Below are 16,723 nucleotides of genomic sequence, written 5' to 3' on the forward strand. Positions count from 1 at the left end.
AATACAATGTTATTTAACTTGGCGTTTTGTATTATTCTCATTTGCAGGATAATTCTCCTTGAGGCATCTCTCTTTTTTTTTTTTCCCCATCATAGTTATAAAAGTCTCTAGTGGAAGAAAGTGAAATGAGTATAAAAGAGTAAATGAGAACAGTGTCAGCTTTGGAGTAGTTTGGATTTTGATGTTGTGAAGTCACGACTTTTTCGCTCTCAGCTTTTGAAGTCCTGTTCCATTCCATTTCTCCCGAGATATCTTCTCGGTGCTTTTTCACGAGACCCACTTTCAGTATTTCCTTTCCTCTGCAGTGGACAGGTTAGTGTCCCTGAAAGACCAGGATTGGAACGACTTTCTGCAACAGGTGTGCTCACAGATCGACTGCCCCGAGAAGACCATGGGCGCCTCCCGGGCCAAGCTGAACCTCCTGTGCTACCTGTGCGTGGCGGCCGGCCAGAGGGAGGTGGCCACCCGGCTCCTGCATTCCCCCCTGGTAGGTGGTTACGTTGTGACAGCAAGACCCCTCGCACGGTCCTTGCAGCATGCCTTCTGCATGTCACTCGTGTATCTATAGAGATTGAAACAAGAGCTAAATTATTCCAATTACAATGAAAAGGGGATTTATCAAGATCATAGGTTTGTCAAAACTCCTCTGTTTCATCCTGAAGTCTAAGAGCAGTTGCATAGACAGTGATTTTGAACTTGTTTTGCTCATACTCTGGCTTGCATTTTATGTTGACTTGTAATAATTGTGTGACATTTTTCACATCTGAAATCATAGGACAGAGATCAGTCTGTGGAATGAGCTGCCCCTGTGGACTAGAGGGTCCTTTATTGGGCCACCTGGTAAACCCCAAGGTTTCTGATCCGACAGTGAAGGGTGGCATTGAGTCCTAAGACTTTCCTCCTGGTCATGCTGTTTGTCGGGCTGGCTTGGTTCATGGGGGAGGCCCTAGGAGTTGGGCAGAGCTTTGGAAGTCACCCCAGGAGGAAGTTACAATGTCTGGGCTTTATCCACAGTGGGGCCTCATTGGGAACTGGCTTGAAAATTAAGTCATTTGCTTTCAGGATACAGTGGGGCCTTGACTTACGAGTTTAATTCGTTCCGTGACGGAGCTCATAACTCAAATTACTCGTATGTCAAATCAATTTTGAACGAGTGAGACACGTGATGCTGGGCTGATGTTGTGGTGTTCACTGTGACGTTCGCTGCGCCAACTAGCGGTGGGGTATCTGAAGCTGGCTCGTAACCCGAATTTTAGCTCGCAACTCAAAGCAAAAAATCGGCCGAGAGACGGCTCGTATCTCGAAAAACTCGTTAGTCGGGACACTCGTAAGTCAAGGCCCCACTGTAGTTTTAAGGTTACTTTTTTGGTACTTGGTGTGTGTTTATGGCACATTTAGGGAATATAAGTGGGTATGAGAAACTGAAAGTAGTGTTTAGTTTTTATTTTTAGCTTATTCATATCCTCAGTGCTTTTGCTTTTTTTGTGAATAATTAACTTCTTAGTGCGGGATTCCCATCTCAGTTGTATGCAGTCTGGTTTTTTAACCGCGCAGTCACTTTCTATGTGGTTTCATGAATGAAATGTATGTCTTCATTTTTATCCTAGTTCCACTTGCTAATCCAGCATTTACGAATGGCTCCAAACTGGGATATGTAAGTAACATTTATATCTTATTAACTTATTCTTCATTATTTTATTCAGTAGTACAGCATACATGTTTATCAAAAGCACGTCGTCCTAAATACTTAATCATAAAACATTCTCAGTGATGATGACTGAATCACCGGCAGTTTCTCTAGACATCCCAACAGTAAGTGTAAAAAGATCTCAAAATAGTCCTTATCCTGATATGACTATAATTCTCGGATTATATAAAGCTTGTCTGGAGACATTATTAACGTACTCTTTTGAGTATTCTTTATCTAGTACTTTTAACCCTGATCCTGTGCTTGAATTTAGTTACGCCTCCTAAGGAGTTTGCCCTCGCCACTGTCTTTCTTTTACATAGTACCTACCTTCCTTATGATGTTGTTTAAAGTTGAGTGAGATTATGATCTGTCAGCTCCTGATGGGAGCATGTGTACTTGCTTGTGGAGACGGCACGCCGTGGTGAAAAGCACCTCAGCTAAAGCGTTAGAAGGCTCTGGGCCAGTGATGGCGAACCTATGACACGCGTGTCAGAGGTGACACTCGAACTCATTTTTTTGGTTGGTTTTTCTTTGTTAAATGGCATTTAAACATATAAAATAAATATAAAAAATATAAGTCTTTGTTTTACTATGGTTGCAAATATCCAAAAATTTCTGTATGTGACACGGCACCAGAGTTAAGTTAGGGTTTTTCAAAATGCTGACACGCCGAGCTCAAAAGGTTCGCCATCACCGCTCTGGGCTCTAGTTGCCAGTGAGACTTGATGAGGTGACGGCCTCTTCCCGAGTCTGTTTCCTGGGCAGCCCGTGTGGGACGATGGAGCCGCATGGGTTCGGGTGCAGACAGACCTGGGTGTGGGCCAGAGACTTGCCCCCCCGGACAAATTTGCTTTAACTGCTGAGCTCAGTTTCCTCATCTGCAAAACGGGGGGAGTGTATCGACCTCATCGGTTTTTGGTAAGAATGACACTTCGAATGAGGCAAGCACGTGCGATACCTTGCACGGTGCCTGGTTCTTAGTGGGGGTCCGTGTATCGGGGTGTGGACGTTGTAGTTGTTATCATCAAGCTTATCTGTGTTACTGTCAGCAGAAGCCCGTGGGAACATGCAGAGGAAGGGGCTTTGTGAAGTGTGGGGGTGTCGGATATTAGCTGTTCTTCCAGGCTGGCAAAATGTGGGGCCGCACTAGTGTTCACAAGAGGCTTTTGTGGATAATTATTCTTACACATTGTCTAATGTCACTCTCCCAAGGTAAAATCTGGCATTACAAAATAGGATTTTTAGGTAATTGCTGAGCATGGAAAACGTTGAGAAGATTTGTGCCATGGTCATTAAAAAGAAATCAAAACCTAACACTTCAGCTAAAACTTAAATTATATCCTTGAAAGGGGTGCCCCCTGCTGGCTTCTTAAAATAGACTCTCTTAATCCTTTCCAAATACTGCTTTAAAACATTTTTTTTATAGAAAACTTTTTTTTTCTATTTAAAATTAAAAAGATATATATCTTTTTTGCTGAAAGTATTATAGATGTCCCCTTTTCTCCTCCGTCAATCCCCCCTCCCTCACCAGCCATTTGTGTATCACCCCCCACTCCCAGGCTTCACCACACCATTGGCTGTGCCCTTGGGTTATGCAGATATGCATATACATTCTTTGGTTTAAACCCCCCCCCCCCCAAGATTGAAGTTTAATTGTTAAACACTTTTGAGGAAAAGGTAGACACGTCCCCTGCTTAAAGCTTTCTTTTATTCTCTCCATTCAAATACTACTTAATCCAGTGAGGCCTTCTCTGACCCAGGCCCTGTCACCCTGGTAGCATTTGATAAAGGTCCGTAATTTAGCTGAGAAATCGCTGTTGAAGTAGGTATGTTTATTTCTTGGCTTTGTTCACATATGGGAAAACAAAATAGAATAACATCATATACCTTTATAAGTTTCTCTCCCATTATAACATGTATTTTAATGTCATTAGTTATTTGTCTAAGGTATTTTTTAAAGATATGCCTCTTTCTTAATATGCTACGAACGCCTGACAATTCATTTACACTCTTCTCTGTTTTGGGATAGTAAAAATGACAAACAATGCAATAATGAACATTTTTGTGTTTAAACTGTTTTCTTTGACCTCTTAGGGCACATTTGTGCAATTAGAATGAGTGGCTAAAAGGCAATAAAATATTTTTGTTAAAATTGCTAAAATGCTCTTTAGGAATATTGTCTCAACATTATCCCCCTTAAGTGTGTATAAAGATGCCCTTTAGCCGTAACCGGTTTGGCTCAGTGGATAGAGCGTCGGGGTAGTAAAAATGACAAACAGTGCAATAATGAACATTGTTGTGTTTAAATCTGTTTTCTTTGACCTCTTAGGGCACATTTGTACAATTAGAATGAGTGGCTAAAAGGCAATAAAATATTTTTGTTAAAATTGCTAAAATGCTCTTTAGGAAGATTGTCTCAACATTATTCCCCGTCAGTGTGTATAAAGATGCCCTTTAGTTAGAACTTTAGCAGTGGGTATTTATCAGATTCGTCAATCAACTTTACTGAAGTATAATTTGCATATAATTATAAAATTCAAATTTATAAATTGTGGTAAAATATACATATAAATTTTACCATTTTAGCTATTTTTTTAGTGTCTTGAAGTATATTCACAGAGTTGTGCAACTCTTACCACTATCAATTTGCCCCTTTAGTTAGCACTTTAGCAGTGGATATTTATCAGATTCGTCAATCAACTTTACTGAAGTATAATTTGCATATAATTATAAAATTCAAATTTATAAATTGTGGTAAAATATACATATAAATTTTACCATTTTAGCTATTTTTTTAGTGTCTTGAAGTATATTCACAGAGTTGTGCAACTCTTACCACTATCAATTTGCAGAACTTTTCCATCATCTCAAACAGAAGCTTTTGTCCATTAAACAATATCTCCCTGTTTCCCCTCCTCCCGGTCCCAGTAACCTCTATTCTACTTTTTGTCTCTCTGATTTTGCCTCTTCTGGGTACCTAGTGTAAGTGGGATCAGACGGTATCTGTCCTATTGTGTTCGGCTTATTTCATTCAGCTTAATATTTTCAAAGTTAATTTATGTTGTAGCATATACCAGAATTTCATTTCTTTTTAAGTTTGAATAAATTCCATGTAAATATTATTCCATGTGAACATTGGTGTACAAGTACCTGTTCAGTCCTTCCTTCCAGTTCTTTGGGGTGTACACTAGGAGCGGAATTGCTGGGTCATATGATAATCCCATGCTCACCTTGAGGACCCATGTTTTCCATAGCAGCACCAGTTGACACTTCCACCAGCTGTACCTGAGGGTTTCTGTTCACATTCTCCCGATTTTCTCTGTTTCTTTTTTCCCTCTGATAGTAGCTATCCTAATGGTGTGAAGTGCTAGTTCATGGTTCTGATTTGCATTTCACTGTGACTAGTAATGGTGACCATCTAGATTTTCATGTGCTCATCGCCATTTGTGTATCTTCTTTGGAGAACGGTCTGTCCCAAGTCCTTTGCCCATTTTCTAATTGGGTTCCTTGTCTTACGTTGATTTGTAGGAGTTCTTGATATATCCTGGATATTAATCCCTTATCAGATATATGATTTACATGGTGGGGCAAAAGTAGGTTTACAGTTGTGAGTACACAAAACAGTTTATTCTTGTATTATTATTTGTTAATTATTGTATTATTTTCCCTGTGAACAACTGTAAACCTACTTTTGCACTGACCTGTATATGTTTAACACTAATAATAAGTAGTATTATTTACTACACACACACACACACACACACACACATATATATACACATATATATGTATATGTGTGTGTATATATATATATATGATCACCCGTCTGCTAAGAGGTAGAACAGAGACCTTTAGCCAAATACCTCTGTGCTCAGAAATAAAAATTACTCTGTCCGTCTCTCTGGTTAAGCCTTTGGAAAATGTTTTCCACTTGCTGTAGGAGCACAAGTTGTTCAGCTTTTACACAGGGGGTGAGCAGGCATGCTTTGCGGTCTCCCGCACGCATTTCTCTGGGCTCTGTACACGGGGGAGTGTTTGCTCACCCTGTCTCACACCGCCTTATCTCCTGTCAATGCTCATCCTTACTTAATGGAACTCTCCCGGGGGCTGGTTTCCTCAGTCCCTGACTCTCCTGCTCACAGACTGTTTTCTCTCCATTTACAGACGGGCCAAGGTCGCTCGCCTGATTGGTTTACTGGCCTCACACACAGCCGAACTTCAAGAACATACACCTGTTATTGAGGTAATTGCTCTTAGTCCTGAAATGTTACGAATGACAGAAGAGAGTGTCCCTCATTTTGTGACTTGGAATACGCAGATTTCATTGCCCTTCACGAAGTTCTCTCCGTGGAATTGTCCCGTTGCTATAAAACGATGACCTCCATAGACCTTCAGGCTCAACACCAGCTGGGCATATAAAACATGTTCTGTAATTGAAGGGGGACGGCAGACTTACGGGTTTGCGGCTCTATCGTCTGTCACTTATGTTTGGAGGAGGCCCCTTTCCCGAGGGAAAGGTTTATGTAGGTAGAGGTTCCGGGGGGTCTGCAGATGAGGACAGAGCCAGGAAGACAGGCCGTCGCCAAGGCTGGAGCCGGGAGGCCGCCCACTCCCACTGTGGGGTCCTTGTGCCTGGAGACAGTGTGGGCTGCTGCCGTGGGAACTCCTGCAGGTCTGGGCAGAGGGCATCTGCAGTCACCGGGCCTGACAGTCGCCCTGGGTGATGTGCCTGTGGCCTGATCCCCCGCAACTGCTGCTGCTGCTGCCACCGAGAGCATTGGCCTGGCAGTTCTTGAACCGCCCTTGTCCTTGTGCCCTGGGCTAGTACTTCCTGCTCCTCCGACTGGGCACCTCTCAGAGTATCTCCCACCTCCTGTTGCTGCCCCTTATTAATCACTGCATTCCGGATGTGGCCTCGGGTGAGGAGGGGCGGCGTCCATTCCTGAGCCTCTTGTATCCTGCGTTCCTGCACTGTCCCCTTTAGGACGTTTGCCCAAGTGACGCTCGGGAAAAGTCATTTAAAAAGGCACGATAGTGTATATTTGGCCGTCTGGACACGTTTTGAATTAAGCACACTATGTTGTGAACTAAGTCCTGTCGGACAATGCGGAGCTGGGTGTTCCCTGTGATGCCATCTTTACTCAACGGGCTGTGATAATGGAAGCAGCCACTAGAGGTCACCCAAACACTGGGAACGAAGTTTCGCAAGTTCAAGAATTTATCCTTCAACTTCAGGAAGAAGCAGGCTTAGCAGATAGAGCTTTTTTGTTTTAATCTTTTCCCTGTCCCTGCCATTCCCCCTTCCCTCAGCACCAGAGCAGCCTCACAGCCTGGGACTCCCTGGGGCCCAGGCCCTCATTCACAGTGACGGTTCTAGCCAGCCTCCCGGTTGCACTGGAGATGTGATGGGGGTGTTTCTTTCTCCCTCTCCTCCCTCTCCTCCCTCTCCTCCTCCCTCCTCCCTTCTCCTACTTTCTCCTCCTCCTCCTTTTTCCTTCTCCTTTTGAGTTTCCACCGTGTGAAATGAAGTTGCATTCCATTGGTGATGAAGACCATAGGAGATGAATGAAAGCCAGCACAGCCTCTCCAGCAAAGTGCAGTCAGCACCTTGCCCGTGACCCAGGGGGTGGGGCCCCCCAGGAAGCCGGCGGCGAGCCTTAGTGCAGGGCTCCTTTGACAGGTTTCTGTGAAACTCCCAGTTGGGTGCTTGTAGATCGTTTTTCAGTAAATTATTAATAAAATTTCAGGTATGAGATACATTCTGATTTCTCCAGTAGGTTTACTGTTAGCAGATACTAAAAACTGTGGTTGAAGATTCTATAGACCTTTTAACGGTATAAAACCTCATTTTATTATTCATCTTTGTTTCCCACAGTCCCTAGCAGCAAGGTAACATGTATTTCAGGCACTTAGTCAATGTCAGAAGATTTAATAAATGATTAAAACAATGGTAGGAACATATGCTGGTGTGATTTGTTACAAAGAGGCAGAAGAGATCGGGGGACATCTGTTGTACTATCCTTAGGATGTAGTTTAAATCTCTTTCATCTCATTCTGTCGTTATTGGCTACAGAAAAGAGCTGAGCATCACCTCTTGTATGTATTTAGAAGCGTTTATTCAATTCTTCATTTTTTTTTCATAGAAAAATATGGCCTGATTCTTAGGCTTTTTCTACTAGATCACGCATTTACCACCCAGTGATCACTGGGGTTCCTGTGTGTAGTAACTTTTAGGAAATAGTCCTGGCATTTTGATACATATTTGTAGTATCAAGCATGCAGTGGATGTAGTTTAGGAAGTTGATTATAGAACCCTAAAATTTAGAACTGGATGGAATATTAACAGGTGTACTAGTTTGACCCCTTCATTAAATGTTTTCATTATGGAAAATTTCAACATACATAAAGGTAGAGAGATTGGAATATGAGACATCACTCATTTCCAGGAATTATTAGCACTTTGCCAACCTTATTTGTCTGTCATCTCTTGCCCTCTTCTTTCCCATCTTGTTCCCTCTCCCCTCTCCTTCCTTTCTCGTCCCTCCTCTCCTTCTCTCACTATAGTATTTATTTTTTAAAAATTCCAGCCAACCACACCAGTTTCATTCCTGGTCAGGGCACATGCCCGGGTTGTGGGCTTAATCTTAACAGGGGCTGTGCAGGAGGCAGCCGATCGATGACTCCCTCTCATCACTGATGTTTCTATTTCTCCTTCTCTTCTCCTCTCTGAAATCAATAAAAACACATTTTAAAAAGTAAAAAAAAAAAAAAAAAGACATTTTACTCATAAATACTTCAGTATGTGTATCTAGCAGAAAAGGATTTAAAAAAATATAACCACAATACCACTATCACACCTAAGGCCACAAAAAGTTTCTAAAATTCTTGTGGTGTTAGATTTTATAATTAGGCTGACGATTCATTTTGAGTTAACTTTGCATAGGGTGTTAGGTGTAGACAGAGGTTTATTTATTTATTTGCATCTAGGCAACAAATATTTAAAGAGCACGTTCTTTGAGCCAAGTAATGGGATAGGCGCTGGAGGCACAGTGATGTGCGAAACAGGTGTGGTCTCTTCCTCCTGGAGTTTATAACGGACAGCGGACATTACACAGAGAGAGAGGGGACCAGTGACGTGGGAACACAGGGGAGTTGCTTTAGTGGAAGGAAGAGGGGATCCTGTGCTATGGAGGAGGAAATGGTCATTTTAAAAAATTGTTTTTGAGAGTTAGGTTAAGTTGAAAACGGACATTTGGATTGGGTTTGGCAAGATGAGTGTGGGACAATGAGGGTTTTGGTGACTCGTGCTGTAGAAACCAGATTGGAGAGGCTGTATAGGAAACCAGGGGTGAGCAGGTGAAGATGTATCTAGGTCAGGAAGTCTGGCTGTGAGTGTGAGGCACATTTAAATGCTAACGAAAAAGAGCCACTGCAGAGGGAGGCATCGAGGATAGAGGCGAGACATGGGCCACTGGAGGTGTGTGGTGGGTAGAAGGGAATGACCTTAGACCAGGGTTGGAGGCACAGTCATGAGCGAAACAGGTGTGGTCTCTTCCTCCTGGAGTTTCTAACGGACAGCGGACATTACACAGAGGTGAGGAGGAAATACCAGAGTCTGGGGAACAGTGAGGTGGGAAGAAACACAGGGGAGTTGCTTTAGTGGAAGGAAGAGGGGATCCTGTGCTATGGAGGAGGAAATGGTCATTTTAAAAAATTGTTTTTGAGAGTTAGGTTAAGTTGAAAACGGACATTTGGATTGGGTTTGGCAAAACGAGTGTGGGACAATGAGGGTTTTGGTGACTCGTGCTGTAGAAACCAGATTGGAGAGGCTGTATAGGAAACCAGGGGTGAGCAGGTGAAGATGTGTCTAGGTCAGGAAGTCTGGCTGTGAGTGTGAGGCACATTTAAATGCTAACGAAAAAGAGCCACTGCAGAGGGAGGCATCGAGGATAGAGGCGAGACATGGGCCACTGGAGGTGTGTGGTGGGTAGAAGGGAATGACCTTAGACCAGGGAGGGGCCACTTCTCCTGCTGTAACAGGAAGAGAAGGTGAGTAAAGGTAGATGTAGTGGGAGCAAGGCTTGGTGGTGGGAGGATGAGGGAGCTTGTCATCACAGAGAATGGGAGTGCTGCCATAGGGTTTCATAGGAACCAAGGCTGTGATTAAGAATTTAAGGTGGAAGAAGCCAATTTGCCCAGGTGTGGGGTGGTCTCCAGAAGATGTTTGGGTTCCAGTCCAGGGAGGGCTTGAGTCCGTGGAAAGGCGGGAGTGGCTACTTCCAAACGCTCTCTGGTACAGCCCAGGGTTTGCGTCTTACCCCCAGAGCCCAGGCTGGGTGGGAGAGAAGGCGGTGGGCTTGGCTTCAGTGGTCTTGAGTTTAAAAACTTATTAGCTGAAAGGCTCTGGTTAAGGCTCTTGAAAAGATGTGCGTGCAGGGGTGAGAGTGTTTGAAGTTGAGAGGTGTTGGCGGCACTGTCAGGGCCCCTGTGTCTGTGGGTGCGTCCTCACTCCTGCAAACACTCCCACACTCTGGCTTCCCCAAGGACCTGTGATTCGGGGTCGCACAGGTCACATGACACTACCTTCCCCGCAGTGCCCTGGGCTACTGACCCCCTGCTCACTCTCCTTGTCCACTGAGGACGCGGCTCCTTGCTCACCACCTTCCTTTTCATCTGCACTGCATTCATTAGTTGCTTCATTGATGCATTCATTAGTTGCTTCTTGTATGTGCCCTGAGCAGAGATCAAACCTATAGCCTTGGTGTAGCTCTAACCAGCTGAGCTACTGGGCCAGGGCCGACACTGTGACCATGTCTGGCTTATTCATAGCCCTGAGCTGAGACTGATGTCATTTAAAGAAACAATATTTTAAAATTAATTTCAGAGAGGAAAGGAGAGAGAGAGAGAGATAGAAACATCAATGATGAGATAGAATCTTTGATTGGCTCCCTCCTGTACGCCCCACACCGGAGATCAATCGAGCTCACAACCTAGGCATGTGCCCTGACTGGGAATCGAACCATGACCTCCTGGTTCAAAGGTCAACGCTCAACCACTGAGCCACGCCGGCTGGGCCCGGTGTCATTTATAATCTTCCACACTGTTAGTGTCGGTGAATCTGCCCTTGTGTCTCCCTGCTAAACAAACTTGTGTTTTGGTTAGTTCTTGGACAGCACAAGAGGCAAATGTGTTGAACAGGATGAAATGAGTTGTATAACATTCAGGCCTCTGTGTAGAGCGAATATTCAGCCAGGATGCCGAGTGGATATCATTTGGGGCATTGCCATATTTTAATCACTTTTGCATACAAATGAAACATCTCACCTCAAAGAATTCTTCAACGGCATGCTTCCTAATTTTTTATAATGATGGAATTCATTGACTTTCTTACCTGACATCTTGTAGAGCAGTTTTTACCTTTTGTGTTTCTTGCTTTGACTAATTTGCCTGCTCGTTTTACCCGAGCTGTGAACACACCTTTGTTGCAATATTTTCAGAGCAGCAGCTGTGGGGCTTATACATTGGAATGTGATGTGTTTAGTAATCCTTGCGAACCCAGCAAATGCCACATTTAATTTTCTATTAGATGAAAGAAACACAGAAGGAGACTTGGTGGTGGAAAGAATTGCACAAACATAACTAATCAGAGCTGATCCCTGAAGCAGAAAAATGCAATTTAAAATGAGCTTCCTTTGTATTTCTGTTATTTGAGGAGTGTTGAAGAGATGACTATTAAGAATATAGTAGCAAGTAAGTAATAGTTATAAATAGAAAGCTCAAACAGTATTGGGGTTATGTTCTTTGTGTCATAACTTTGACATATCCCAACATCGAAAAGACTCAGTTTTCATAAAGGACAATGTGATTTGGTTTCTTAAGAAAACATGTAGCCCAGCCACGGTGGCTCAATGGTTGAGCATTGACTTATGAGCCAGGAGTTCACGGTTTGATTCCAGGTCAGGGCATATGCCCAGCTTGTGGGCTCAATCCTCTGTCGTGCCAGAGAAACCTGATCAATGATTCTCTCTCATCATTGATGTTTCTATCTCTCTCTCCCTCTCTGAAATCTATAAAAATATATTTTTAATAAAAAAGAAAACTTTGTGCAATGGGCATAATTGTGTTATTCCAAAAAATAAAAATGTCATTTAGCCCTAGCTGGTTTGGCTCAGTGGATGGAGCCTCGGCCTTCGGACTGAAGGGTCCTGGGTTCAATTCCAGTCAAGGGCACATGCCTAGGTTTTGGGCTCCATTCCCCGAAGGGGGCATGCAGGAGGCAGTTGGTCAATGATTCTCTCTCATCATTGATGTTTCTATCTCTCCCTCCCCCTTCCTCTGAAACCAATAAAAAAATATATATGTAAAAGTCATTTAAAAACCCTCAATATACAGGATGGGGCAAAAGTAGGTTTATAGTTGTGAGTGTATGAAAGTTTATTCTTGTATTATTATTTACTAGAGGCCCAGTGCATGAAATTCATGCACGGGGGTGGTGTGTGTCCCTCAGCCCAGCCTGAATCCTCTTGCAGTCCGGGACTCCTAAGGGGATGTCCGCCTGCTGGCTTAGGCTTGATCCTTGATCTCTCTGGGGATCGAGCCTAAGCCAGCAGTCAGACATCCCTCTCGCAGTCCAGGATTCTTGCAGTCCAAGACTCCTCTCTCTGTACTGCCTGTCTGCAGTGGAGGCGGGAGAGGCTCCCTCCACTGCCATTGCACTCGCCAGCTGTGAGCCTGGCTTTTGGCTGAGCAGTGCTTCCCCTGTGGGAGCACACTGACCACCAGGGGGCACTCCTGTGTTGAGCCTCTGCCCCTGGTGGTCATTGTGCATCATAGCAACTGGTTGTTCTGCTGGTCGTTCCACCGTTTGGTTGATTTGCATGTTAGGGTTTTATTATATAGGATTAATTATTGTATTATTTTGCATATGGACAACTGTAAACCTACTTTTGTCCCACCCAGCATGTAAATGAAATCCCTGCCCGTAGGTGCAGAAGGGAGGACCTTCGGGAGAGTGTGGAAGCACCGGCATGTATGTCTGGCACCCGATTGATGAGTCTCTTTCACCATTGATGTTCCTATTTCTCTCCCACTCCCTTCCTCTCTCTGAATCTATAAAAACATATTAAAAAATAAACCCCCCTCCCCCAATATCCATATATTACTTGGATTTCTGAAGCTGAAGAAGAGCTTAGCAAATCTATTTTACCTTTTTTGTTCTGTTTAGTAATGGCATTTTAAATGCCAGTCTGCCTAGGTCATCAAACACTTATTTTTCTCCATGGTATTTGTCATTCATACGGTATGTTTGTTCACTATTCTTATAGTGTTCCGTTTTACTAGTAAATTTTCTTTAAAGTTTTACAATAACAAGGGGGAGACTATCCAAACAACACTGCAGGGAAACACCGTCTGCCGCGTACCGTTCACCGCCCTCCAAAGCTGACGTAGGCAGCGCCGTGTCAGGCTGCCGTGGGGTTACTAGCATGTCTGTCTGCGCTGTCCTGTCGTGCTGGAGGCAGTTCAGACAGTTTCATCTCTCCCAGGATCTGCAGCATTCAGGTGTTTTAATTTCCAGTGATGCTTACTGACCCAGAGTGCCCGTGGGCTATAAGGTTGAGAAAAGCTGCGAGTCCCTGTCCCTAGCTTCTCGAAGCAGCGAGCTGGGTATGGGTTTTGAATTTAGCGTGAGGTTGACTTAAAAAAAAAAATTAAACCTTTTATTTTGAGATAATTAATAGATTCATATGAGGTTGTAAGAAATAATCCAGAGAGATCCTGGGTACGCTTCATCCATTTTCCCCAGAGGTTGCATCTTGGAGAACTAGAGTAGAATATTACTGCAGGATATGGACATCAGAGCAGTTAGGGAACAGTTTCAACACCCCAAGGACCCCTCAGACTGCCCCTTTTTAACCACGCCCACTGCCCTCTGTCACGTGTCCTCCCCTAACCCCTACCCCTGGCAGCCACTAACCTGTTTGCTATTTCTATACGCTTGTCATTTTGAGAATGTTGTATAAATGGAATCATACGGTATGTAACCTGTTGTGATTGGCTTTTTTTCATGTTTAGCATATTTCTCTGAAGATTCATCCAGAGAAAGGAGCCAGAAAAAGGAATATGTAGGATGCGATCCCATTTACATAAACTCTAGAAAATGTGGATTAATGACAGAAGGTGCACTGGTGGCTGTCTCGGGAGGAGGAAGGAGTAGGATGGAGGGATTAGTTACCAAAGGAACCGGAGGGAACACTCCGGGGTTTCATGTTTAGCATATTCCTCTGAAGATTCATCCAGAGAAAGGAGCCAGAAAAAGGAATATGTAGTATGCGATCCCATTTACATAAACTCTAGAAAATGTGGATTAATGACAGAAGGTGCACTGGTGGCTGTCTCGGGAGGAGGAAGGAGTAGGATGGAGGGATTAGTTACCAAAGGAACCGGAGGGAACACTCCGGGGTGTTGCCGTTTTGATCAGGGCTGCAGGTGATGACGTCACAGATGGTTACCTGTGTTGATTGCATCTAAGTGTGCACTTTACATAGATGTGGTTTACGGCATGTCAGTTGTAACTTAACAAAACCGTTTATAAAAAAAGGGGCTGCGGGTGATGACGTCACAGATGGTTACCTTTACATAGATGCGGTTTACGGTATGTCAGTTGTAACTTAACAAAACCGTTTATAAAAAAATACCACACCCACAGTGTCCTCCAGTACCTGACTACTGACTGAGCTCACCCCACACGGACACCACTCCTCCGGGTTCTTGTTTACAAAAGGGCCAGAGATCATGTGCCGGGATAGTGTCACTTTGTCAAGTGGTTCTGGAAGCTTTCAAATGCCTCCTTTCAGTGTCTGTGCTGCCGTCTTTGCCGACGGTGAGTAGTCTTGTCTGTGCGCCACACTCGGAGCCACGTTGACCTGGAGCAGGTTTCCGCACTGTCTTACCTGCTCCGAGCTCCCTCTCAGGATGGGGCTGGGATTCCCGTGCCATTGGAAACCTTCCTCCCCGCTCCCTGGTCACCATGTGATCCCACTCACCCGTGTTCCCGTGAGTGCATTCTGGTGACGAGGGGCTGGGACTGTCTTAGCATCGCTCCCAGGAAGTTAACTACGTTCGATACATGCTGCTGAGGGTCAACGTGGATCGTATTGAAGCTTTGGGAAAATATTTCTACTCTCAGGTTTTTGAAGGAATCATTTAAAAGTGTAATGCAATGTGAGAGTTTTTAAACCGGGGCGTGCTGGGCGTGCTGGGGACCTGGCACGGTAGGCGCTGGTGCCCACCCTGGCTGTCCGGGGAGCTGGCGGACACTTGCTGGACCCTTCCCCTGAGTCCCCGGCTCTACAGTGAGCACAGCACTTGCCTCGCCGGGTCAGTGACGCGGCGAAAATGCTTGGTAGCTGACCGGTGCCTTCCTGACCGGAGTGCGTTTTCCCGGAGGTGTTTTTACTGTCATCGGGGACAGTTACTATTTTTTCTTTCTTTCAGGAATAAGGCCCATATTTTGAAAATCATTTGGAAACTGCTTCTTCTGGAGAGAGTCTTGCCTTTTACATACAGGTGAGAGAACAGAGATACATATCAAATAATATACTTTTTTTTTTCTCCTTTCAGGCAATTACTCTCTTAACTGAATTAATTAGGGAAAACTTCAGGAACAGCAAATTAAAACAGTGCCTGTTGCCAGCCCTTGGGGAGCTGCTGTATCTGGTGGCCACCCAGGTGAGCCTGTCTGATTGAGATGAGCCCTGCTGCGCGTGGACGTGCTCTGACATATCCCGGCCGGCGAGTATTAATAGCCCGTGAAAGTTCCCTGACTCTGCCGCTGAGAGCTCGCCCCGGGAGCTCAGGAGAGATGCTGCTCTGGAGGAGAGAGGCTGTCGGTCTCTCCCTGTCTGTCTGGCTGTCATCTTTCCTCCCCTTTTTTGCTTTAGAGCAGCAATTTTCAGCCGGTGTGCCGCAATATTCCCGTTGTTTCTAAAAGTAGATGTCGAGAATCGCTTTCCTTGGCGCTTACTCTACTTGGATGGAAGCTAGGCTGTTTTAATGAAGCCCATGTCTGTGGCCATGACAGGCGACAGCATCTTACGATAGCCAACCTGACGAGGGGATTCTGCCCCCGGGTCCACGAAAACCCGTACGTTTTCAGGAGCTGAGGGCTTTTGTGGGCCCGTCACTTTGAATATACGTCAACCGTAAAATCTCAAGTCCGTGCTGACCGAGGAGAGGCTGGCCCGGAGTGATGGTGCACACTGTGTAACAGAGACCCAGTCCGCCTGCGGGCGCTCTGCTCACACCCAGGGTACCAGGAGGGCGGAAGGCGGAGTGGGACTCTGCAGAGGACGTTACAGAGCAACGCAGCTGCAGTTTGTGTGGCTTTTGTCCTTTCTTCTGTCGGGGATGCCTCCCGCCCTAGTCCAGGTGTTCTCACTTTTGCGTTTTTTTGGGTTCAGCCCATAATCATCTCTCACCTGGCCTGTTGTCAGAACTCCCAGTCTCCTGGCTTTGCTCTTGTGTTGGTAAAAGTGTGTTTTCCAGACATCAGCCATGGCGAGCCTGTTACACACACGAGAGGCGGCAGGTGTCGCCCCTCAGAGGCCCTGTGCCTCTCGTGTTGCTCACGGTCATCAGTCCCTCCAGTTGCTTCTAGGCCCCCGTGCCTACCTAACCTCAGCCTCCCTCGCTCCCACTCGCTCACTCCCTCCGCCACGCTGACCTCCCCCCGCTCCTCGCACGCACCCACTGTGCCTGCTCCTGCCTGCACACCTCCCTCCGCCCCTGCGCTTCCTCCTGCTCGCGGGGTTTCCCAGGTGTCTGCGTGTTCTCCCCGTGCATGGGTCTCTTTAGAGACCTGGCAATAAGCCATGTGAGATGGAGCCATCTGTCTAGTCCAGAGGTGGGCAAACTTTTTGACTCGAGGGCCACAATGGGTTCTTAAACTGGACCGGAGGGCCGGAACAAAAGCATGGATGGAGTGTTTGTGTGAACTAATATAAATTCAAAGTAAACATCATTACATAAAAGGGT

General features: G+C 45.2%; 1 protein-coding gene across 2 annotated transcripts in view; it reads left to right on the top strand.

The window, feature by feature from the left end:
• ULK4 (unc-51 like kinase 4) overlaps nucleotides 1–16,723 on the top strand; it is a 290,018-nt gene that overhangs the window by 23,965 nt on the left and 249,330 nt on the right. For both annotated transcript variants that reach the window (XM_014534909.1, XM_005860404.2), the window contains exons 15-18: nucleotides 306–487; nucleotides 1,608–1,654; nucleotides 5,855–5,933; nucleotides 15,311–15,418. In XM_014534909.1, coding sequence (XP_014390395.1) covers nucleotides 306–487; nucleotides 1,608–1,654; nucleotides 5,855–5,933; nucleotides 15,311–15,418 — 416 coding nt within the window. The remainder of the gene's footprint in view (nucleotides 1–305; nucleotides 488–1,607; nucleotides 1,655–5,854; nucleotides 5,934–15,310; nucleotides 15,419–16,723) is intronic.

This window comes from Myotis brandtii, unplaced genomic scaffold (assembly GCF_000412655.1).
Source record: "Myotis brandtii unplaced genomic scaffold, ASM41265v1 scaffold134, whole genome shotgun sequence".
In the NCBI taxonomy this organism is placed as follows: domain Eukaryota; kingdom Metazoa; phylum Chordata; class Mammalia; order Chiroptera; family Vespertilionidae; genus Myotis; species Myotis brandtii.